The sequence below is a fragment of the Penicillium canescens genome (genome assembly GCF_028828765.1).
Source record: "Penicillium canescens strain IBT 15451 chromosome Unknown utg000003l_segment0_segment0, whole genome shotgun sequence".
Lineage (NCBI taxonomy): Eukaryota > Fungi > Ascomycota > Eurotiomycetes > Eurotiales > Aspergillaceae > Penicillium > Penicillium canescens.
Window position 1 is genome coordinate 4060164 of NW_026703965.1, and position 25434 is coordinate 4085597.

Genomic DNA, 25434 nt, shown 5'->3' on the forward strand with positions numbered 1-25434 from the left:
AAACGGATGCCGACGTGCCTGTAAATAGAGATGAGAGCAAGCGCGCTCACTAATAATAGCGGGACGGCCGCTTTTTTCGCGATTCTCTAGCTTTTCGCCTTCTGAATAGCGTTTTAGCGTATTGTAGATTGTACGCCGAGAGCAGCCAAAGTCATTAGCTAATTGCACTTGCGTAGCGCCATTCTCGTGAGCATAGATAATAGCTGACCTTTGGGACGTAGATAGCTGCGCCGTTTTGCTACTTTTTGGTCCTAATTTCATTACAATCGGAGCAATAGGGGAGGTGTAGGAGTGAAAAAAAAACTTGGGTTGGTTGTTGGGCTAATATAGTGGGGCGGAGTGGGAAGGAACATTTGACTAGTATCTGCATGTGAAAAAAGGCCGCCAAATTCCCCGAACTTTCGCGTGGAGTAGCCATCTCACATTTGAAAAAGATGTCAGCGCGCTTGAAGACAGTGACCTCTGGCAACTCGCACATCTTGCATATGCGGAGATGGAAGCCAACATGAAGTTATACGAGGTTACCGCTAAAAAGGACAAACCCCGAGCCATGACTGTACTCGCTGTTGGCAACGAGATATTCTTGGCTTCGTCAGTGAAGAAGTCAGCTAATTTTGCATTCGCCTACCCCAAGGCAAAGGTTTCCAATGCCCTTGAAGAATACCAAACGACTTTCCACAAAAATGGCGGCGAAAGCACAGAAGGGCACAAAAATTCCGCAAACTGTGGCGAGGTAATGAGTGCTCAAATGTACTACACCACAGACAAAAATAAAGACACTCCATTGAAAGGTCGGGATGCGAAGTATTGCACAGTTGTTGCGGATAAGGACGATAAGCCTCAAAATACTGATCCGTGTTCATCCATGGTGAGTGATCGTGAATATCAGCAAATCTGCGGATCCTCTTGACAGCACTAACGTCTTCGCAAGTCAACATGGGGATGCAACCTGTTTGTCAAGCAGCTGGAGGTGGAACCGGTGGACATAACGATAAAAGCACAGCCCTTTGATTTGGTGGAGAAAATGGGTAAACCGGTTATCGACCAGATCCCTTTGTGTGCTTTGGACTATAAGCCCCCCGAGGCTAGCGCGACCCCTAAGGCGAGCACATAGGTGATGCGAGATATATTGGATTGGCATCTGGTTAGATGGAAGTGACCCTGGGGCTGATATGTACAATCAATGAATGTTAGTCACATTTCATCTGGGACAATCATTTCGTCTGTGAACATTATGTCAAACACAATTCCAGCATGAGCACCCAGCTCTGCGAGCCGTTGCCTCATTGAAGGTTCCCAGTCATACTCGTCAGTCTCGTATCTAACTAGTCCCAAAGTAATCCTGCGAAGATTCGGCGTGAACGTTTCTCGGTCCTCGAGCCAGGATTTTAGCACCTCTAGAATGTGGTGATCCGCCCACTCGAACTGAGGCCAATCTGGTACCACGTCCTCATCATTTTGTAGACACAAATCCCAGGTGATGGTGAGATGCTCAAGATATTTTGGGAGTACATCCTGCAGGCGTTTCGTCGTGTCTAGTGCAAATCCCACCAGGAATGCCCATGGGACTTGAAGTGTCTTCAGATTGTCCATCACGACCATTGCACTCAATGAGCCCTCTGTCTTGATAGCAGGGAGATTAATATCGCCGTCTCCTCCCAAATAAACTTCGCCTAGTATCTTCAGGTCACTCAAAGTGTCCTTAAGACAAGACACCGCATCACCAATCCGATCAAGGTCAACGATTGGTGAATTGACTGCATCGAGAAGACCGCTGTCGTACCAGAACTTCCACTGCAATGATTTCAAATGCGGCGTGATTGAAAGTAGATCCCTGAGATAGTTCTCCCGAACGGTGTTCAAAACGAGCGATGTGAGGCTTGATGGGATAGGCAATTTTGGCTTTGGCCACGTTATCGCGAGAGGACTGTCGACGGCGAGCAAGAGACTTTTGACATTTGATAGATAGAAGAAGGGCAGAAGGTCAGCGGTATTTTTGACCTCGTGGTCGCGCGCGTAGTCACGTCCTACTTTGAGGAGGTAAGTCACATGTTGGAGATGCCGAAAGTCCGGTAGCCCGTAGTCTACGGGCTTGAAGATGGCGGAACGAAGAACCATCCCGATAATTTCATTTCGCTGTGTGAAAGCAGGCCCCAGGCGCAGACACTGGAGATTCGGCATTTGTGCTAGGAGGAGTGCGACAACCGCATCGAGTCTGCCTCGCTGTAATTCTTGCATCCAAAGGTCGCTATACGGGACCCCAGTTTTTTGAATGAAGGATATAGACTCGCTCAGCTCAGTAGGAGAGATGGGCACGAGACGGATGGTTCTCACGAGTGCGGGGTGTTTGGTTGGTAGGCCGGTGAGCTGAAGGTTTCTGATGTGAGTAGCCAAATGAGGCCTGGCCACCAGAGTTCGCAAAAGTTTAGTGACTGGGGGAGGATCATAATGATTCTCTTGCTCCCAGATCATTTGAATATTCTCGTAGAGAAATTTTGCGGCTACCACGCGAACGTTGGTATGAACGAGACATAGTGCATAAAATTCAGTCGGTGACAATAACTCGAATATCGAGTATAAGATGTCTCTCGGACAGCTGGTCAAGCCCGGTGGGTCTCGATGAATCTACCCAAATTAGTCAGAATCCTGAGAAGGTTAAAAATGATGACTTACACGTGACATTGTTGATGCTCTTGTTTGGATTTGACCCGAAGACTTGTGTTGGTTGGGCTGGGGGAAAAAACGAAGAACGAGAAGGGCTGCCATTTAAGAGCCCACTACTGCGAGTGGAAACTGAAAGAGTACTAGTTGCTAGCCCCATGCTCTAGAACTTAGCTAATCATATTGAAGTAGAGCCCTCTGGAGATTCCCTTTGGTGTTTTAGACCATACCGTATACGGTGAGTTTGCCACTATAAAGACGCTACGAAGATGTGGGTCGTCGTTTTTGGCTACTGAACACGTGGTATCACGTGATAGCACCAAAATGCTGCGTCTTGATTGGACATCCGCAAAGCCCATTATTTGCATAAAACCAGTGTTGGCATCCATAAAATTGCTGATGAATACATGTATTTTACGAAACCATGGATGGTCTACACTGTAACCTTGGAAGTTTATACATCTGTCAAGAATTGGCATATTTGCACTGCTTGGGGCCCATTTGAGCCAGGCCCAACCTAAACCTGGATTTTGCGGAGGTCTAGTCCCGATTACCTACCCGCGTATCAACTGGTGTCTATTATATACTAGCGTCATCCGCAAGGAAGAGGCGATCAAACCCTGGTGTTAGGATAATCTCCTAATTAAGTCCGACCAGGAGATCGAGACTAACACCCTTATAAAACAAAGGAAGTGAGAAAGATATGGGCCGCGGTGATATCGGTGTCTGCAGGTGGATATATTCAGCAAGGTGGAGTTGAGCGGTTCAAGATATCTCACAATGACCAAGGAGCCTTGGAGTGGGAGGTTTTACACACACACAATTCATTAACGCCCGGCGGCTGAACCGAAACGGCAACTATCACTGATCTAAATAAACACGCCTTAGCTAATGCTATGTCTCCTTGCAGCCCATACAAGATTCTTTTCAGTGTATGTCATCTCAGATGTCAATATCTTAGCGGGTCCTTGTGGGTTAGTGTTTAGTTAGTAGACTTGCTTGAAGGCGCTTCTCCAAGTGTTCAACATCCTATCTTCGGCAATTGAAGCGCGTCTACCGTCGCTGGCACAAGGTAGTTGGTGGGGGTTAGATTGGGGCTGGGGTGGGGTAGGGTTGATTTGTGTTGGTTGACGCGGTTAAGCGGCGTCGAGTCGGCCCGTGGCGATTGAAAACCGTAATGTGGCTCGCACTGCTTCCAAATTCGGTTTCCAGTTCTGGTCATCCAAAGGCGATTTTCCGCCCAGGAAGAAAGATATGTTGCCTCGGTGAGTATGGGTACATTGCAGCATTTCCGTCCGGTGCGTGATCCACTTCTGACATCGAAATAGGAAGTGCTCCACGGTCTCTCTTGCTTGTCCACATGCACACTGATCCATCTCGGCGACATCGATTCGATATAGGTATCCATTGAGTCTCGCCATGCCGGTCCGGAGTTGAGCCAGCACGCTCGCTTCTTTCGACGACAATGGATCGTATAGCTGTCGTAGTGTTAGGTGGGGACCGTGGCTCGGCAGCCTTATCTTATAGCGGTCGATTATAGCTACGATCTCCTATCTTTAAGTAGAGAAACAAGAAAACGTTCAAATTATCGAAAAAGATATTAGGGTTCTGTATAATACCAATTCGTTTCACTACGCGTATAAATAAATAGGATCACACTTCCCTTTAAATACATGCGCTAATTAAACTAGAAGTAATACTTTCTTATATTATGTTAACCAAGCCATATATAGAGAACATGATATATGACCTTAACACTATCAAAGCCTAATCCTAGCTCCCTACTTCAATATTAGGACCCACCACCTACGAGACTCGCGCTACGAAAGCCGCTAGACTACGCCGCTATAGTCAATCGAAGGTTGTCACTAGGCCTCGTAAGAGCCTTTGCCTACCACGCTTGTACGGTGTTAGAGATATTGCGTCCGTCTTAATTGTAAGATAAGAGTCGCTATAGGATACCTATCGAAAGGTAATTATATATGAGATTGCCGGGAAAGTTACGATTACCACGCGCCGTACCCGTCTATCTCGTATGGTTGCTATCTAGATATACCGGAGGTAGAACGCTTAAAGATTAATCCACAAATTCGGGCGTCTCGAGCATAGGAACGTCCTTATCTTACATAAATGCTATATGCACGACGAGCTTACGTTCTTTTTTGTTAACGACTTACTATTAACCCTCGCGTATATTATGATTACTCCTATACTTTATCCTAGCGAAGCAGAATTAGGATCTATTATCTTCTAGGTTTGCCCGTCATAGTCTATTAGTGAACCTCTCTTACTTTATCTAGCTAACAAATAATAGCGTCTCTAGAATTTTATATAGATTGCACGTTATAGCAATCCGAAGCTATATATATTGCCGCGCTTCTATCAATCACGATATAGCTTATACAGAAATATGACAAAGATAAAGGCGTTGTTAGCGTAAATAATCTAGAGCGCTAGCCAATTAGTTCCGCTACGGTGGATTTCTTATCCGCCACCGAGACAGTAGGATCGATTAATTTTCTAAGAAATATAAGTTTTGCTAATAACATATCGTATTTTGCTAAAATCTAGTAGTAACCACTATTGGTAGCTAAGCATCGCCCGAGGGATAATCTAGTTATTCTCGTAAGAGCTACTCTACTCTCTTATAGTGTGGATTGCGTTTATAGCCCCGTATATAATAAGTGTTAAGAAATCTAGACATAGCGAACTATTCTGCCTAAGCGTGATTATATCTATTTCTCGTAGCTCGCTAGATCTTATAGTAAACAATATTATATAAGGCCGCATATTATTTAAGTTAAGTAGATTAAGATCATAGAACATTATAGTCTTGACAGAGACAAAATATAACTATAATGTCTAAAAAAACCCAAAACAAAATAGAATCTAAAATATTGAACTTAAATAGTAAGTATATAGGAATTTGTATTTGCTATGTCTTCCTTAAGCACTAAGGCTTAGGGTAGGCTTAGGGTTGGCTTAGTGGTGGCAAAATTGGGTGTTAACTCCGATAGGGGAAATTCTATGATTTCCCCGCACCGTATTGTCACACTTAGTTACTTATTACCGGCGAATATCTCTATGTGTTTTGTATAGTAATCTTCACTATACCGGAATAACTGTGTTATAACACATAGTAATCGTGCCCTATATAGCTTTCAATACTAGGAGGGTGTTGATAGGCCTAACGCGATTATATAGACTATAGATTATTATAATAGATCATTAGGTCAATTATCTTATTATCAATTAGTCGTCCTAGATACCACAATTTAGTAGTTTCTAGTATCTAGGCAAATAACGTTAAAAATTGTCCGTAAGTTACGGGGTGTATAACGCTATTTAGAAGACGCCCGGAGACCGATGCCCGTTTTACTTATCGCTTATAACCGAGTTCTTAGCTATAATACCATACTATAGCTTTATGATTCGGACTCGTAATTCGCGACTACTTATAGGCTTCAAAAATAGAAGATAGCCTATACCAAAGGCCTAGAAATAAAGCACAGATAGGTGCACTAGTGGCCTCGTCGGTCCGTTAATAACATGGCCTATCTCTAGCTTAAGGCTTTAAGGAAACTATGGCTCGGGAAAATAAAGGGAAGACACGGCCTACTAGGAGACGATTTTTATACTTAGAACGGCTACACCTAGTAAAGAAATAAAGACTATAACATAAGAAAGGTGATATAGTATATATAGTTATACCCCGTGACTATATAGTGTCTTTTACCCGGGATTGACTAGATTCGTAGAAGCGAAGATTAAACATTCTTGTTATATAGCAAAGACTAGCTCTACCAAAACCTAAATAAGTCTATAAATCCTAGCTAAGATAACAAATACCGCACCTATAACCCTAAACTCCGGTAACATCTTTATAAAGTGAGAAAACGGAAACAATTTCGTGTTTATGCTATATTAAGAGCTATTCTAGAAGAGCGGGAGACGGTTCTATACACCCTTTCCGTATGGTTTAGTAGCGTAGACTTCGACTCTAACTTCTCTCCGTAGATAGAGCACTTAAAAAGTACGTTATTTAGAAACGGCTTGATATACTTGTTGATAAAGTGTCGGCTTAGAGATCCAGAATTCTTATATATTCTTATACGATCGCTTTGTGGTAGCGTAGGGCTACTAAGATAAATAAAGTAGATCGTTAGTCTCTATTAGAGATTTGACGTAAACTAAAGCGATAGCCTAGGAAAATATATCGTCGCTCTTATATAAAGGGATTAGATTCTACCTTTTAGGTAACGTGGCAGCCGGTGGCATATTTATAGCATTAGCGGAGCGTTTTTAGGTAACATAAGGCCGCGAGGGTGCGCCCTCTTCTATATTATATACCGTAATCACTATATTGACTATAGCAATTCGACGCTTATACTCTTTCTTAACCGTCGTACCCGGCATCGTTAGGATAGTATCGATAAGGGTTATATACTATAGTGTTATATAGCCGGTACTTTCTAAAGCGACCTTTACTTCTTCGTCGACTATCTTTCCGGATAGTTACCGTTCGCTATCAATCACCGGTTGCTCGTTCTTATACCGCCCTAAGTTCTTACGAATTAAGCGATTGCGTTATTATCCTTTTTCGTTTCGTAAATCACGTATAGTAAGATTATAGTGCTCCTCTACTCGTTTAAATTTCTTGTGTAACTTGTCCACTTTTTTGTTTTGTAGTACCTATCGTCTATAGAGTTTCCGTAGATAACGAGAAACTAACCCTTTCTACGGAGGATTATCACTAAACTCGCGCTAGAGAGCGAACTAAGCATTTTTAAACGTTCGTCTTTTTACGTCCTAGGCCTACTCTCGTGCTTGCTTAAACTCTTCTATAGCAATCACACATAGGATTTGATTGATAGAGCTCGAATATTCTAGCCTATATAGCCTACGCGGATCGATAGACCGACTTATCGAGTAGGCAAAACGTATAAGCTACTTCTAAGCGGGCATACCTCGGACAATTGCCTAAGTATCGACGTAGATACCAACACTATAGTGCCGAGCAAATATATTAATGCTAGTATACTCCACATAACAATGAGACGGTGAATAGCAGGCCAGAAAAGGCCGCTTCGGGGGCCGTTTTAAGCCTCCCATTCACCGGCGACGGTCTTAGCGTCACGTGTATCTAAGGACACAGCCAATGTGACCTACTGCCACTTTCACTCTCTTTTTGGCCGTTGTATGGCGCCTAGCCCCGTAGCGACCTTACTAGAGCGCCGGCCGTTCCTGGTCCTACTCGTGATACTGCCGCTACGAGCCCGTTCTAACTAGGGTCCGGAAAGAAGGAGCTATTCTGTCTCCCCTTTTAGCACCTTTTGAGCACCTTTATTCCCTAGATTCCATATATACCGACCGCTATGACTCCCGAATTTTTATTCTTCCCGCTCGCTAGCGATCTTCTTATTATCCAATCTATTTCTCCGGTAGAACCCTAGTGTTTCGGGTGGATTCTATACACTCTTGATTAGTTCCCTATTCCCTACCGGACACTGCTCCTATATTATGCCTCGCCTTTTACGTCCTAATTTGTTAGACGACGAGAGTGACACGAGCTTAGAACTACCTAAGATCTTCTCGAACGAAGCCTTAGAAACCGATTCGGTCACTACGTATTATAATAACGAGGATGAATCGGAGTCGGAGGATGAATTTCCTATAGAAGACGAAGAGAAGTAGCTTCTACTAGAGTACTATCTCTAGGAGGTAGAGTGTCTCGATATCTCCTAGCTTCGGCAAAAACGCTATAGCCTAAGAACCTAAGACAAACTAGATAAGACGCGGGACTATTAGGATAGGTAAGAGCGTGCTACCCCTATGGTTTCTCTAATTGTATTTAGCTAATTATTCTAGGTTTTACGAAGGCGGAAAGCGGGACCTAGTGGAATATTTCTTCTAGCTCTCTAACATAGAGGAGACAATCCGTTTTTTAAAAGCTCTCTTTTCCTAGCGCTATGATTATCGGAGGGGGAAGAACGGGCGACGTACGCCGGGACTAAAGTATAAAAGCTCGCTAGAGACATTCTAGAAATAGTGGTATCTAGTCTATAAGGCTAAAGTCGGGTATAGACTTAGTAAAGATACGATCGTTAAAATCGAGGATATAAGTCTATTAGTCCGCTAATCGGTTAGACTAATCTATTTATGGCTAACGGCCTATAGGTGCTTACGATAGTTACGACTAAGAAAAATCTCTGCTTCGATCGGCAACCGAAAGCGACTATATATATTGAAGATATAGCCGAGTTTGCTCGAGTGGTACTATCTACGACGGAGATAACTTTCCCTTATAGCTAGTACCGGGTGTAGCTCCTCCTATACTATTAACTAGCCGCTATCACTAGCAGCCGGCCTAGAGCGCTCTTAAACCTTCGTTACCGGGACCTTATGTTAACCCTAGTAAGAGATCTAAATAGCTACCTTCCTCGGCTTTTCATTTATATAAGGCCGGAATTCACAAAATCATTTCTTAGCAAGAAGGAATCGTAAGGATATTCCCCTAGCCCCGAATCCCTCGTTTATATCTATGGTTCTATTCACCTTGCCCTATCATTATCCTTCTATTCTTCTTTTACCCTCCTTATAGCGATACGAGCTCGAATTAGGTTAGCTTAGCTAATTATAATAAGAATACCTTCCTAATCCCGGAGGTTATTTTTGATCCTACGCTAGTCCTTAGCCCGCACGTTTTCTTGTTAGGCTTGCTTTTTCGAATTAGGGCATTTAAGACGCTTTCTAAAAGACGGTCGCGTAATAAACTATCTAGAAAATTTGTATAGTCTTCGGGTTTTGAATAGACTTAGATAGTAGGAGTTGAAGTTAAGACCGGAATTTCTTGATTAATATGTTTTTTGTCACGTATTAAGAGAACCCAATAGGATCCGAATTGCCCTAGAACAGAATCTAATAGGCGGCTGGCTACGTTATCGTACGAAACGTGGGGGCGAAATTACGGGCTTTGAAGAGGTCACGAAGCCCTATAGCCTCCGGTATAGCGCGGCGAAAGTATTTAATGATAGTCGTGAGTGGCCCTTATTTAGACTCTACGCTTCTTAACTAATAAGTCTATACTATATAGCGGATATATCAAATAAACTACAAAATGTGATGCTATAGTATACGAGGACACGGTGAGCGGGGGGCCAGAACCGGCTCTCATTGCACCGCCGTCCTGCCGCCTTCGACCGCCTGCCCGTCTCCGCCTTCCCCTTGCCCCTTCGGGTTTGGTGCCCTCGTCCGCGTCCCGGTTCGGGTTTAGTGCCACCTCTGGCCGCTTTTACCGTCCCCCGACCGGCACCTCCATCTATAAAACACCGCTCGTCCTCCTCGCAGCTTTGTCGACGCACTTTCTCTTCTTTTTCCTTTCTGACTCCCTTTCTCTCGACCCCCACCAACTTCTACGCACTGACTTGCCACCTGATGCATCGCCCCTTTCATTTCCGCCGGAGTTGCTGTTCGATCCACCGTTGAGACTGTTCTGGCCGGCATTGCCTGCAACGCGAGCTAATCCCTGGCGACTTGATGCATTGAGATCATGAAGTCTTCGTACAACATGATGCTAGCATCTCCGCCGACCGTTGGTTATACTAGGAAGCTCTCGAGGAACCCTCCTATTCCTCCTATTACGAGGCCATTTCGCCGAGTGCCTCGCTCATTTCGCTGGCATTCTTTCTGCGCGGCCGGAGAACAGTGTCTCGGAAACCCTCGATACACACGCTTCTGATTTGCTGTGGATCGTCCGAGGTTGCATTGTACAGCCCCCAGTCGTCCACCCAGGTCCGCCTGTTCGCGACTGCCTAGTGGTAAGACTTTCGTCATAGTCTATTTCTCCTGACCATTGTTACCCAGTCGACGAGACTTCGGACGACCATGCCGTGATACGGACCAATGGCGAAATTGCCGCATTCTCACCTGGTCTCAGTCGATGCCAAGTACTACATCACGAGGCGGACGATAGTACATTCTACAGACGGCTGCCGCCGCGCGCATACATGAGCGATTGGAGATTAGGCTGACGACCACTGTGGAGCCGGGTCACAAAAGCCCCGCCACCGAGGTGTGCGGAAGCTTTTGCTGATGGCCTTCGGCCCCTTGATGTGCAATTGGTGTGGCTCCGCGCCTTGATGCGACGGTGAAACGGCTCGAGTTGAATCCGCGGTGAATTCTCTGCGCTGTCTCACGGGAAATACTTGTCTATAAAGGAGATGACAGTCTCCTTCGAATGGCTCAATCAATCCATCAGTTCCCCTTTCCCTCCCCCTAACCCTGCTACACACTAAACCTCCAACTCCCCCTTTCCCTTCCCAAAGCAACACCTTCAGGATTCTTCTAGCCACCTAGCTTTTAAACATGTCAAACACCAACTTTCGCCTGGAATCGTTTCGTCCATGGAATCCTTTCCATGACAAAGCTCAGCCATTGCGCAATTCCCCTGGTACTTGTCGCTACCCAAGTCCAGTCTCGATCACCACTACTCCGCCAAGCTCCAATTCTAGCGACTATGACCCGAAGAGCCAAAAGTTTCATTCCCACAAACCCGAGCGACACCCCCTTCCTGCCCGCCCGCCGACGGAGGTCTGCTTAGATGGGTTGCATTCGGAAGCTCAAACCACTCGACGAGAATCGAAGGGCTTAGATCAGACAATTTCCGCTGTTATTGACCCGGAGCCTGTCAACTTCGAGAACATTTTGCAACCACAAAACATAGTTGGTGCAGATGACGTCGCTTCTACAAGATTTGCCGATGATATCCATTGGGAAAAAGAGCATCAATTCCTCAATTTGGAATCGGGCGACTGGGATTCTGTGGATTTTGCCGGTCAAAATCCTCATACTGTTGATCTTGGAATCCCTGCTCAGAATGCAGAGCTTCCAAATATTCAAACTATCGATCCTGCAATCTTAAATGACCATGCCTCTCCGGTTGTCGAACCCACTCAAACGACTACGAGGATCACCGACATCGCAATGAACCCGGACGAATGTCCCGCGAAATTCATTCGCTCTCAGAACAAAGTCTCATTTCTCGAACGCAGACAACGAAATTCAAAAGGGAGGATGGACACTGATTGTCAGTCCTCAATATCCAAGAAAAGTTCGGGTACGAGAAAAGGGCATACAGGATTTGGCCCTACTCGGCCCAAGAAAAGTTCCGGTCACCGTCAGAGCGTTTCTTTCCCCACAGTTCGTGCCCAATTCTCGTCCCTTTCCGTCGAAGACCGACTACAGTTCCTGTCCTGGCTTTTTGAGGGTGCGTTAACTCATTGCACTTCTGCACCTTCGAACGCCGCTGCCGCTTCTCCATCAAGCCAATATGACGACATAAGCGACGACTATGGCCACACGAGCTTGAACAATGAAGCAGTTGAAGCGCCGCACACCTCTTCGAGAAAGGGACTACGGTGGTCTGCGGAGGAAGATCGCCTTTTGATGAAGCTTAAAGACGAGCAAAACCTGGCTTGGTCGGAGGTGGTCAAACAATTTTCACAAGAATTCCCCGGGCGGAGCGAAGGGTCAATAAAAGTGTACTGGAGCACAACAATGAAGAAAAGGCGGCCATCTTTCCCCATTGTTCTTATTGCTTGACATAATCAAAATTGAGACGCTACCGACAGAATCATCAGAATATGTAGAATGCTATATGAGGGGTTGATCAATTGCATAAGGTGCATAGTTGAAACATGCTGGAACGATTCTAGCCACGTATAGGAGGTGGAAATCGTGAGGACCAGGGCTCTGTAATTCGATCGCTCATCGCGATTTTTATTTGTTTTGAGATGTTTCAAGAAATTGGATCCATTATTCACTTCCTGCTGGAATGGTACAATCATTGCGGATGATAGCATTGGTCAATATCGAAATTTGTTGGCTTCATTTTGTACAGAGGCACACAGGCTCCCAAATTGGAAAAACCTTGCTAGCCGGTATTGAGGATGGCCCACAATGACAATATGGTTGATTAGGACTCCTGGATCTGTTGGAACGCTCCATGTGCTATGTATGACCTGTTACGACAGAGTTGTTCCGGTATGCTCAGATTTACCATACATAACATGTGAGTGTGGGGATGGTCCGGAATGATCATGTACGACAATACAAGGCGGGGAACTCACGGTATTTTACCCCTCATCTGAGATGACATAAGCTCGGCTGGCTCAGGGTAGGCTCAGGGTTGGCTCCGGGTAGGCTCATGGTGGGCTCCGGGTGGGCTCCGGGTAGGCTCCGGGTAGGCTCAGGTGGGCTCAGGGTTGGCTCCGGGTAGGCTCAGGTGGGCTCAGGGTTGGCTCAGGGTAGGCCAGTCCGGTTGTACTTCAATGACCCAACGCCTCGGCTGGTCGATCAATGACCACCACACTATAAACTGCAAGGAAGGTTGACATTGTCATCGTTTCTCCGTCGCTTAAGAGACCTGCAGCATCAAGAAAGAGAAGATATACGAGATTCCTACCTCAGTAGCTTTCATGGGGACATATTTTAGAGATCTTCTATTACATAGATAATGGACAAGTCGATATCTATCGCCGAGTTTATAAAGCGATATTTCTAATTTAGGTGCAAAGTAACAAAAGGAATCAATATCTGGAGAGCTTTGAGACTAAGTACCAAGCAAGAGCATCAATGGTATACCGCGTTTCCAAAGGTCTCATCCCCTAATCAGTTATGCAATCATCAAATCAAACCAGTGGAATTACACTATAGATGAATTAATTTCTCCGGTGTGATGCCCGCACCCAGATTCCTTTCCCAGTTAAACGCGTAGAGAGCGTTTTTAATACCTTTCGGAACAAGGCTTTTATCAATGGGAAGTCACAATACACTCTAACCGAAAAATAGAAAACAGCCGCAGGAAAGATATCTTCCTTGTCCACAGATATCACTCTGCGGAAAAGACGAGCAATTCATTCCAAAGATATAGCAATACCTATAATAAATCAAAGGCGATGTATGCATGTTTATCTAAGGAAAACGTGTATGACATTCTTGAGGTTATCATGTACTACTGACGTATGTTGAAAGGGGGTCTCTTTCCTTCGGCGAATGGCTTCCGGGAATTTGGTCTAGGTGGCGAATATGATGAGGGAAACAGCGGGGAACTAGTAAGTGCAAGAAGTGTGCAGAAATGTCTTGAAGTTTGCTTAATGATTTTCAATCCTACCAAAAGGCTTTTGGACCTCTAACTTTACTTTCCAGCAGAAAGCCGAGCCTAGGGTAGCTGATGCAATGCCCAGGATAGGCAACGCGGCTCCCAGGGCACTGTTCATAATTTCTAATATTCAAGGAACTCCTCCTGTCAGAGCTCAAGCATCTAGATAATGCCGGTGTTTGGTCGCTGGCATACGCGACAGCCCAGGCATCCGCGTTCTGTTGCAGCTCAAAAAAACCCCCCTTATGTGTCACCATGGGCATTTGAATGCATGACTGGTGTCCCGAGAAACATGCCGGTTGCTCCTAGGACGAAGGAACTCCTTCCTAGGAACTTATCCGGAATCAGCGGACTGTAATCATCAAACCTGGCTACATATCTTGAGTTACTGTATACAGTCTCTGAAACCAACAGACACTATAAGTTCCGGTTTTCCTCTTCTATGGACTCTTTGACTTCTACCCGTATAGCTTCAGGTTACCTTGAACGTGGTGTGCTACAACAATCGCCCCTACATACTGGATTCTTCTGCGTCGCAGTACCACTCGCCCTGAGCTGAAACCGCCTTTCAGAAATACGCCTTCCGCTTCTGCGCCTGCTGAGAAGAGCGTTTGACATATCCTATTGCAGTGCATCGGGAGTGACAGTCTATCACCAATTGTTATGTCCACGCGTCCTATAGCTATCACACGTCTTGCTTAAACAGTTGGAATGCAACGGTGGTACAGTAGCTTGCAATATTGACCAGTCTAACCACAATGCCTCTTCATTCCTGCCAATCATGCCGCAGTTTGAAAATTCGATGCAATCGTGAAGTCCCCCATTGTCAAGCTTGTGTCAGGCGTGGTAAATTGTGTGTTTATGCAATGAAAGGGCCAGACCGGAGACCTGCTCTCTCAGAGCTACGGCCAAATCAGCAAAAACAAGTGCAAGAGGGTGAATTTGGTGATTACCAAACTACATGGAAAGTACAAGAACCGCCAACCGAACAGGCTTTGCAACACGGAACGAGTACAGCTGAGGCTATGCACCACGTCGTAGGGTGTGCAGATGATGAACATATTCAGCACTTGAAGAAGAAGGGTTTCAAGCAAGATCAAAATCTGCCTTACGAAATACTACCAAAGATTGTTGCGGCTACGGTGGCGGAGTCGCTTTCCCAAACAAATGGCCCTACAGCCGCTGAAGATATTATGGAACGGGGTCGAAGCTTGTCAACCTCTCAAACGACAAAGCCGTTTGTGCAGATGACCCCTCCGGTAATAATCACAATTTATGAGGCTTTGAGACCCACGACTGACTGTCAACCAGACCTCTTTGCCTCCACGGCCGAATTTTGATTTTACCATAGCTGGGAAAAGCATTTACGGTCCACCCACAGTCCACCAACTCTTGTTGGTTCTAAGTTATCTTTTCATTTCCTCAATGCTTCCTATGGATGTAGGAGCTCTGTGGAAGGTCATATGTCGCCGCGGCCGTGACTGGGAAAAGAGCTTTGTTTTGCTGGATGGTCATCTTCAAGGATGGCTAATCGGTGCCCGCGAAGCTTTGACTGAGTCCGACGGGCTGCACACAGTAACATTGGAAGACATAGAACTCCAAACAAGGTATATATTGTTCCTTATCGGGCAAAATGCATCCCCTCACTCGAGCTTTCTAGCTGAAACCTTGCAAACCGAACACCCTCCGTACCGGTCTTTTGGAGTGAGGGCAAGCGTCGCATTGATTTGTCATGTTTTTCAAGGCATACAGGCTGGTGAACTTGAGGGATATGAATCCAAGGAAATCTGGACTCGCGACCAAACCTTTCTGTCAACGATGGCATGCCGGCTCAAAGAATCGCCACTGTTTGGTGCCGAGGTCTCAATATATCATTTGCAGTCTATGATACTAAGCCTACAGAGAGCTTTTCAGTGTGAAGAAATCCGTGTTCCCAGCATGGAACCCCGGATCCTGAGAATTGATAGCCAATTAGAAGTGGCGGGATATTACCGAAGGGCATTTCTAGCTTTGAATCCGATGTTGTTGCCAAAGATATTGGACTCTTTGGGTGAAGCTATTGATATTCCTACCCTGTCTGGTCCGCACCAACTTTGCAATATGGAGAGAGGACTTGAAAGAAGTAAGTAAATTGATATCCAGACTGATACGGCCTTTGACATGGGTATAGCCAACCTGGCCTTTCGTCTCGCCGACATTTTCAGGTCACTTACATCACAGCGCCTGGACGTTGCTTTCAAGACTACGCAAGAGATCCAGCGGTCCAAGGCGGATAAAGTCGTTGTCATTGAGATGTTTCATGTCAAATCATACGAAGAAACATACATGTTGGACAAAAGCTGTAAGTCACGGCATTACAAATTTTGCCGAAAACACTTTTAACGGTTGCAGATCCCACGACTGTTCGGATTTTTCATGTTTGACCGTGAAATTATCGGATGAATTGGAACCTCAATATAACCCTTTTGAACCCTATATACCAAGATGATGTGGAAGTTGAGATTGTTGTACTGAAACAAAAAGCGTTTTAGACGTGAAGATTAGCGGAGAATGAGATGAAATGTCCATAATTTCGATTTGTAAACTCATGGGAAAACACACCAGTAGAAATAAAAGGTGATGCACCAGGCATCGCGTCATATTGTGGTTGAACTTGACTGACTCCATCTCGGGTTCTTAGAGACCCGTACCTGTTGATGGCTCAATCAGCTTTGGGAACGCACATATTTGCCCTAGGAGTTATCTTGCCCCCGGGGTTTCGTGCGACTATTCCCAGGAGCAGCATGGCCGCCAGATCATAGTTGGTTATTAATTGGAACGTGTGGAAGGGAGTTGCATTTCCGGTCCCTCGGCAGTTGTTATTGCGTCATGATTTGGGTGCCCGAAAGCTACAAAAAGAAACATTCAACCAGCGGAGTCTCTTTGCCGTTCCACGAGCGCTGGGGCCTTCAGGTTTATTGGTTCACAGTCCGCTATTATTGTGCCGATATGAAAATATCAGTTGAGTGTTCTCATTCCAGCATCTTTGGGATGTACGGGTGGTGAATGGTGTCACATATCATGTCCATATCAACGTTAAAACATGAAACAACAATGAACACCAAAACATGTGAATCCTCCGCCCATGGAAGATATCTATCTGAGCCGTGTTGCTCACATCTTTGATAGTGGGACTTGGTTTAATTTGATCAGTGCAAACTCGTTCTTGATCGGCCGCGTTGATTCACCAAACAGTGGCAGTTGTCGCACGGTTGGAAACAGATCCTAACATTGTTGGCAAGACAAGCTCGACAGAGGAGACAAAAAATTGGTGGCTACATTTTCCTGAGGAACGGTTCGGGAGTTTGGCAACCAACAGCAAAGCATAGCTTCCTCGTCTCACGATTTCACCGAAAATGATATGGCCTATGTACAACCTGTCACAATCTTGGAGATGTTGAAAGTATTCTTGCCCCGTTCTACAGGAAAGTAAACCCTGGGAACGCATGGGATGATTCCAGGACCCGCGTTACTCCCAAGAGATCGGACACGTTTTCCAAGGCCGTCAACCTTTACTGTAAGAGTGCTCCAACTCGGAACATTCTCATCCGGTAAATTCCTATAAGGATTGCCACTAAGGCAGCAGGTGATTAAAAAGGCGTCTGTGGCGGCTCGATATCGGCTGTGCTGCTCTTTGAAAAGGCAGCCTTTGTGTGAAGAGCACGTAGCACATATAAACTTCACGGCGCCCGAAGATATTGACCTGCTTCATCTTTCTCCCTCTCACTCCATATTTTGTTTAACTGTTCCCTTGAAATGACACCTGCATCACCTTCTTGCATTCGATAAATCTGCGCTTGTGGACTCAAAATGCCTCTGAATACTGTTGGGGCCGTGATACGGCTACGTCTCCTGATTTTGTTCCTTACCACCACCTGGCTGGCCCTTGCCAGTCTCAGTTCGGCCATTGTACGCTTTGCAGTCGTCCTGAGGGACTGCGCAAAATCCGACCTCGTCACCCCGAGCGACTCTATTTTGGACGTCACATTCCAAAACCTCATGGACAACGTCGTCGAGGGCATGGTGATTGTGGCCCTTATCTCAGCCTTGTTTTCCATCTTTGGGTTTGTCCTTGTGATCTACCCAAAGTGGCTACAAGAGAACTGCAACGCTCGAGTTTACTACGGTTGCGTTCAAATCATCGTGAGCTTGGCCGTTCTCTCCCTAGGGGCTATGTTGCCAGCCACGTCCACGGGTTTCAGACATCCTTCGAGATTTTTGACAGTGAGGACCACTTTCCATACTACAAGATTATGTATTATGGGGCCATTGGCCAGGCCGCTTTTGGGTCTCTAGTGGTCATCTTGTCACTTGTTCGTTTTGTCGTACGTGACTTGTTTGGTCTCTAGCTGAATACGCACACTGAGCCGACAAAACAGTGAAAGTGGCGGTCCGAAGTGCTCCAACAAGTAGGGCTGTGAAGGAACTAGATAGCGAGCACTTCGAATGAATACTGTCGCAAATAGTCATGATGAATTTTCGATGGATGAGTGAAGAAGATGTGGAATTCGAAAATATTAGAAAAATACGACGGTCAAAGTCATGCAAAGGAATAGATTTACTCCAGAGTTGCTAAAATAATTTAGCAATTGGATTTGATAATTGGAATTAAAGCGTGTTCATCTCTTGATCTGACTAGCGGGTCCATCGTGGCCGGCCATGGAGCAGTGCTCTGAGCGGCTTAATCTAAAAGACAGATAATAGTTGGCCACCCTTTTGGTAAGTATTCACCAGCATTTCTGTTTTTGAAGACTTCAAAAGCTGACCATGGAAACATGTGAGTAGCCCGGGAATCACAGAGCCCCAGGAAATCAAACGTACAGTAGCTTGTAGGTCTGTCCATGCCCACTATCATCAGTCACGTTTATGTTGACAGCTCTATCAGTGCTAGGAACACTCATCATGGGCCTGGGAGCTCTCCTGCTCCCAGAGGCTTGTGTGCGGTTTCAGGGAGAATATGAACAGCTTCTAGGAGCCATGTAGCCTCCAGGAAACACGACGTAAATTCTGGGGTCCTGTACTTCCGCCTCGAGGAATCGAAAGTCCTGTTCCTGTTGCCAGCTTCACTAACTCCTGGGACCACAGCTTGGCCTTCTGGGAATAATTAATGGCGCGGATTTGTGCGCAGGTCTGGCGAGGGGATCTTGTGAGGACTCCACTTGACCCTCGGAGACAGAAAATTAGCTCTAGGAACCAGAAACAAGGTCTCAGGAGTGCAAGAGTTCCTAGATCCAGCCGAAATGTTCCCAAAGCCATTTCTTATTTATTCAGGAACTGTACTGACGGCCCCAGGAATAATTTTTGGTTCCTCGAGAATATGAAGGGCCCTAAGAGCTAACTTGGGGCTCTGTCAGGGATATACATGAAGCGTACGGGACGGATTGAGATTGAGATATGATCTGCGCGGGACCCACATGGTGTACATGGGTTCCCCTGAACGCGAGGAAGCTACCTTTCTTTTGTTTCCTCGCACTACGTCTTGTACCTGGAGTCAACTATAGTTGTTCTTAAGATTGACTGTTCATCTTGATACACTATCCACCTCTATGTATAAGTGAGACCCTCACATGCTCCCAATGAATACACAGCTCCTAGGATTGCTGTTGGCGTTTCCAGGGCCAATGCATTAGTTCCCAGAGTCCAATCAAAACTGACAAAAGGATTTGTCAAAGATTATCTCGCCGACCCCAAAGTTGGGTGTCTTCACACTCAACAAGGTTGCACTTAGCTGAAACCCCAGACAAGGTACTAGCGCGTCAGAACTATATTGGGACTCGGTTTCGTTCTGGAAATGTGTCAGGGATATAGATGAAGCATGCGGAACGGATGGAGATATGATCCGCACGGGACCCACATGGTGTACATGGGTTCCCCTGAACGCGAGGAAGCTACCTTTCTTTTGCTTCCTCGCGCTACGTCTTGTATCTAGAGTCAACTATAGTTGTTCTTAATATTGATTGTTAATATTGAAACACTATCCACCTCTATGTATACGTGAGACCCTCATAAAATGAAGCGATACTCCCAATAGCTTTTGGTTCGGGTGTGAAAGCCTCACGTATACATAGAGGCTGGTATTGTCTCGAGGTGAATAATCCATATTAAGAACAACTATAGTTGACTCTAACGACAAGACGCAGCGCGAGAAAGCCGCTTCTGCTTCCTCGCATTCAAGGGATCCCAGATACACGTCCCGCATATCGTTTCTCCACGCATCGCGTCTGCTTCATATATAACCTTGAACAATGCGACTGGAGCTCCCAGGAACTAACACCGTTTTTCAGGAATGAGACGAGAAATTTCGGTCGCCAAATAAGCCCAGACTTCATGCTCAGGCATGTAAGGGCCCAGCGAGAATAAAGTCCCACTACGTGCTTTCTCAAGCATCTATATATTGCACTCTTCCTACTTGATCACAGATACCACTCGAGAATAGAACTCTCCAAACGGAAGATTACACCCCAGATCTCACAATCACCCCGAGGCATTTACAGCTATTCCTCATCATGGCCTGGAATCCTACTCATCTCCAGCGGGTATTGGGCCAAGCATTGGGCGATCCCCTGCACCGTGAGCGGTGCATATGGGATCACTGTCAAAACACCGTGCCGATTGATTCCCGGATAAATGGAGTATTGTGCTTTCAGCTCTCCCAGAACTCTTCTTTCGCATATCCTTTAGCGCAAAGATTATCTTTGGCTGCAAAGCAACTTTTTTGTTTTGAGTGCAGACGCCATAGCTCTCGACGAAAGGCGTGGGCCGACCAAATTTTGCGTTTGTTAGATGCTCGCCTGGATCAAGCCAAAGATGTCATGGGTCAATCGGAAATTCATGATTCGCCTCTATTGGTACATGCGTGGCCAAGCAGCATGCCCTACAGCGTTGACATGGCCGTGTTCCCCAATGAAGCATTCTCAAACACAAGGAAAGACTGCCCGAAGAGGCAAATCGAGCGGTGCTTAGGTTGGCCGGAGCCGTGAAAATCCGTCGTCCGATCTTCTCCACACGAGAAACCCCTTCGGTTGAGCTGTATCCGTTACAGGCCTCCAGTGATAAACACGGTGTTCTCCGATAAAGAAAGTTGATTGACGTTCTCTGGCAACTGTCACATGTTTCCCACGGAAGTGGCCACCCGAAAGCTTTTGCTTTTTCACATCCCACCCGCCCAGCCTACTACTCTCCTCGCGGGATCTGAGTTAGATGATGAGTTGAGCTTGACTCTGTTTTGTGACGGTCTGTGGTGATGGATTGCAGTCAATCGGGGTGTCTGTTGTTTCTTTTTCATGGTTTTTTATGTTTGTTGGGGACACCTCTGGGGATGGGGCAGCTGATCGCCGCGTGCGTTCGGATTCAGAAGCGGTGGCAGGGATATCTGGGAGATATTTTGATCGACTGGGAGAAAAGATCTTGAATGAGTTTTGAAGCTTTCGCTCAAGCTTTGGGAAACAAGAAGTTAACATTTTTTTGATAAGTCCCAATTGTATTTGCGCTTGTAGTGTGTAGAAGACTGATAATATGGTAGTTTGAGGAGATCTTTAGAGTTGGGAAGTGACTATTAAATCCAAAGGATCATTGGGAACCGGATAAAAGACGATAACTCCGGTCAAACGATTTTGGCGCCGTTGCCAGGGAGACACATTGGCCGTGGTCTGTAAAAGCGAGTGATATTTAATTTAGGTAACTTCTCGTGATATGAAGCGCTACCTGAAATCGAAATCTGCATCACCGTCGTTCAGATGGTTCGCAGTCACAATAACGTTACAATTAACTTCAACGAACTCTACTAGATTTAAAATCTAATGCATCAGGAATACACTTGCAGGACACCATTAGGGATATCATCTGCAATGTATGTTGTAAGGCTTCACCTGTCGTCCAATTCTTCATATAACTGAGTATTTGGGTGAACAACAGGTGAGATCGAGCATCAACAGTTGAGGTAACTCTTTACTGAATTATTCAACGCTGTTGAAAACCAGACCCGAGGGGTTATGAGTGCAATCACAGCAGCCTTGGTGTGACTTTGCCGGTCTATAAAGGGCTCTCGAGCAGAACTTTTCCTCCGTTTCATTTCCACAGCCACGATGGACCATCCCACCTCGCCTTCCCCAATTGACCGGCCAGCCAAGAGACAGCGTCTGGTATCCCAAGATGGAGAAGATGATTCCAAGTTGGAAAACCACCCGGAAGAATCTTCAAACGGCACAATCGTCGAACCCAAGGTCGGTCATACCTCTTCGGCAGGAAATGAACAGAAACACTAATACTCTGCAGATCGCAGTGACACCTGGTGCCCTGGCGGCGGAGTTTATGAAAATTGTACAATACAATGACACCCTCGCTACGCCAGCCCTGAAACTGCTCGACTTGTACTTTTGCCTATGGGAATGCTACGTGGTCAAATCTGCCGAGAAGATGCGACTTGAGGATGAGCAGCGACAGCTTCAAGAGTTGAATGAGTGGCTAGCAAGCGACAGTGACATCCTTCTGCAGCTTTGCGAGGAACAGAAATTGGTATTGTGGGATCGGAAACGAGCAGTTCAGGCCCTTTGTAACGGTGTGATTTCAGCCTTGCAAGCGAGCGATCCTCAAGCCTATCACGTTGATGGGAATTGATAAGGTCTCAGTTTTGTTTGGGGCTCATGGATAAGGACACGTTTGGATATTACTGCTATGTATTGGTGCTCTGTACCAGTTATTTTCGCTGATTATAGAGAATGCGAATGCAATTGCGGATGAAATTAATTGGGTTCTGTAACGAAGTGTCAACGTTCCACAGCTGTTGATATTTCCAGCGCTTGGTTTTCGAGATCTTAGGATCTGCCGTAAAGCCCTCCTAACGTGCCCTGGTCTTCTATAATTGAAGATAAATAAGATCCCTGCTCAGCTTTCGGCATCTTGTCCCTCCCAACCCGTTAAACGCTACTTTATACACTTCTGTAATTTCCCACCAGCAGATCCTGAATTGAAATGGACGAAATGAGCGAGTATTGTCCGTACATGTTTCTTCAATGCGTGTCTTGTGCTAAAGTTAGTGACTGTGATTTCGATCTTGACCTTCACGCCAACTGGCAGAAGTCTTCTGGTATATCGACAACGCCCTCATGTCTTGCCACGGACCTGGATCCGCGACATATTATCTAGGATGAAACCGACCCTGCAGAATATGGGACCGGGGGTCTCCCTCGAATGAATGTTTTTTAACCCCAATAACGACAATCCCTCCGGCTTGAAGTGGACGGGTCCAGATTCTCCGTTAATTTCTACTCAGGCTAGCTATAATTTCTACATGTCAACGTTCGCTTTTTTTCCCCCGAAGAGGTGCAATAGATAGAGCGTCGACTAGCTTGGTTTGGTTCGACATCTGGCGAGACTATAGGAGAGCATATATTCTTTTTTCCCTGGGTTGAAACGGCCCTGGGGAATCTGTGTCGGGTACGCAGGCAGGCAGTTGCTAGACACAGTCGCCCGACATAGGATTGGTGCAATAGCCATCAGGCTCCGCATGACCCTATGGCCTCGCATGGAGCCTCTACGGCATTCCACGAAGGCTAGTCTATGCTCTTCTTACTGTAAATACGTGCCAAATATAGAATGCTTCCATGCGGTAATTCTCTTTCAGTTGCGGCTCTGTCGTATTATCTCCAAGTTGTTAAAGTAAGACATAGGACAGATATAAACATGCAATGCGTCACTCTTCTCTTGCGTTGTCCAAAAGCCCTGGTAGATTGAGTCTGCAAGGGTGATCCCAGTCATTGAGGATCCTAGTCAGTCGACCCCGAGATGATTCCAGTGCCTGCTCAAAGAAGCGCAGCCGAGACAGCTGCTTGTCGTGGCGCAGCTGAAGCCCATCCCTCTCTTTAGTCAGGTGTCTGCTAGCCTCCTTCAAGATGTGATTGCTCTGCTCTAGCTTCTGGCCATCGATGTGTTTGGACACGCACGACTCCCATAGGCGTCGATAGAGTCCGATAATTCGACCTGCTGGAAAGGCAAACTTGGGATCGTCGCGTTCGAGGTCTGCTAGCACCTTCAAAATAGGTTGAAAGGGCTCGGTCGCCAAGGTATGTCTTGTTTCTGCTTCCTGTTGCGAGGGAGAGAACTGCGACGGTCAGCAAGAGCATTGGAAGCTGAGCCGCTTTACTTACCAGTGGAGGGACATGATCAGAAGCCTCCTGCGAATTCTCTTTTTCAGAAACGATTGGCAATGCACTTGGCTGTTGTTCTTCCTCTTTTTCCTGGTCTGGCGTGCTGTTAGGGGCATCCATCTTGATTGCAGGGGAAAGTCGAGTATCTGGGCAATAACATGTCCACTAATTCTTCGATGCTTTTATAGACTAGGACACCGGTGGTAGGTACTCCGTCCCATTTTCACCATGAAAGTCAATCAGCGTAGTCAGCTTTCCAATCTCAGCACTTTGTTAGCAGTCCATTTAATGATGGTGCTGGTGATCACTATCGTGGTGTTGATGGTTGGTGAATGTGCCTCATATTAGTGGCTTACTGGTGAGGAACGGTCCAGGAGATATATATTTAATCACATAGCATTTTCCACATTCGTTTGAGAGCTCAGAAATCCCAAAAGTAAATAGAGTAAAATCTAGAGGACTGAAAAAGAAAATCATAAAAGCAAGGTATCTATCTCAACCATGATCACGAGTTCAAAAGTTGACTGCCGTCAACAAGCACGGCCAAGCTTCAACGGGTTGACGGGTTGAGTAACCGCGCCCGCGCGACCGTGGCCTGACACTTTCCGCAGCCTAGATGGACAGAACCACACACAGCTCAGACAACCAACACTCGAGCGAGGTCAGAAAATTCCATGTTTTTTAGATAAAAATGTGAGCGCTCTTGGTGAAATCAAAGAATGAACAGCTTCCGTTGCCTCAATATTAAGACCGTAGATTCAACTGTGACCCAACGTTTCTTAACCGACTCACTTCGACTCATTTTCAACATGACTCGAGCACATTTTTCTCGCTGGACATCTAAAATGACACCAGAACTCCGCTGCAAATATTTGCGGTAGAACGAAGGCATGAATTGCAGCAGGCCTCACTTACGATAGGCATCGTGTCCAACGTTTGCTCCCTAGCAGAGCACGTACGCGACAGGAGCCGAGAAGCCTATAAATACGTCCTCTCCCCCAGCGAATCGTCCTACAATATTCTACAATATTGCCACTTGCTGTGCAAAATCGCGTAGGCCTTCGGGTTGTGGCACCTGATATGTTCTTCCCTTTGATCTACTGGATTTCCACTGTACTGTCATCTATACTGTAATTGCGACAACGCGGACCCAACCACCATTTTGATTGTGGAAGCAAATTGACTTTTGGATTCGGCCGTTTCGTCCAATGTCTGCTGGTCCCACACTAGGTCACGTGCTTATGGATAGTTGAGAGTCTCAACTTGAGAACTCTTCGATTTACCGACCCACGGCTGGTCCTAACCGGCTTTAGCCCCACTGAGGCTTAGAGAAGCTTGGAGAAAGCTTGTTAACAAGAGACATTACCGAAACGGTGGGTATTACGATTTGTCATTTTAGTGAGAGAAATTTACATAGTTCACCCTAAGAGT

At 46.0% G+C, this 25434-nt stretch overlaps 3 protein-coding genes across 3 annotated transcripts; 2 read left to right on the forward strand and 1 right to left on the reverse strand.

The window, feature by feature from the left end:
• Positions 1-493: 493 nt before the first annotated feature.
• On the forward strand, positions 494-1114 carry N7446_004981 (uncharacterized protein; the record flags this gene model as incomplete). The annotated part of the gene is made up of 2 exons (XM_058513729.1): positions 494-868; positions 932-1114. 2 exons carry the CDS (start codon positions 494-496, stop codon positions 1112-1114), a joined length of 558 nt encoding a protein of 185 aa, XP_058375058.1.
• An 80-nt stretch (positions 1115-1194) lies between these two features.
• N7446_004982 (uncharacterized protein) lies at positions 1195-2766 on the reverse strand (the record flags this gene model as incomplete). The annotated part of the gene is made up of 2 exons (XM_058513730.1): positions 1195-2625; positions 2674-2766. The coding sequence occupies 2 exons, from the start codon at positions 2764-2766 to the stop codon at positions 1195-1197; spliced, it is 1524 nt and encodes a 507-aa protein (XP_058375059.1).
• Positions 2767-11025: 8259 nt separating this feature from the next.
• Positions 11026-12261, forward strand: N7446_004983 (uncharacterized protein; the record flags this gene model as incomplete). The annotated part of the gene is made up of 1 exon (XM_058513731.1): positions 11026-12261. One exon carries the CDS (start codon positions 11026-11028, stop codon positions 12259-12261), a length of 1236 nt encoding a protein of 411 aa, XP_058375060.1.
• Between the last annotated feature and the right edge of the window lie 13173 nt (positions 12262-25434).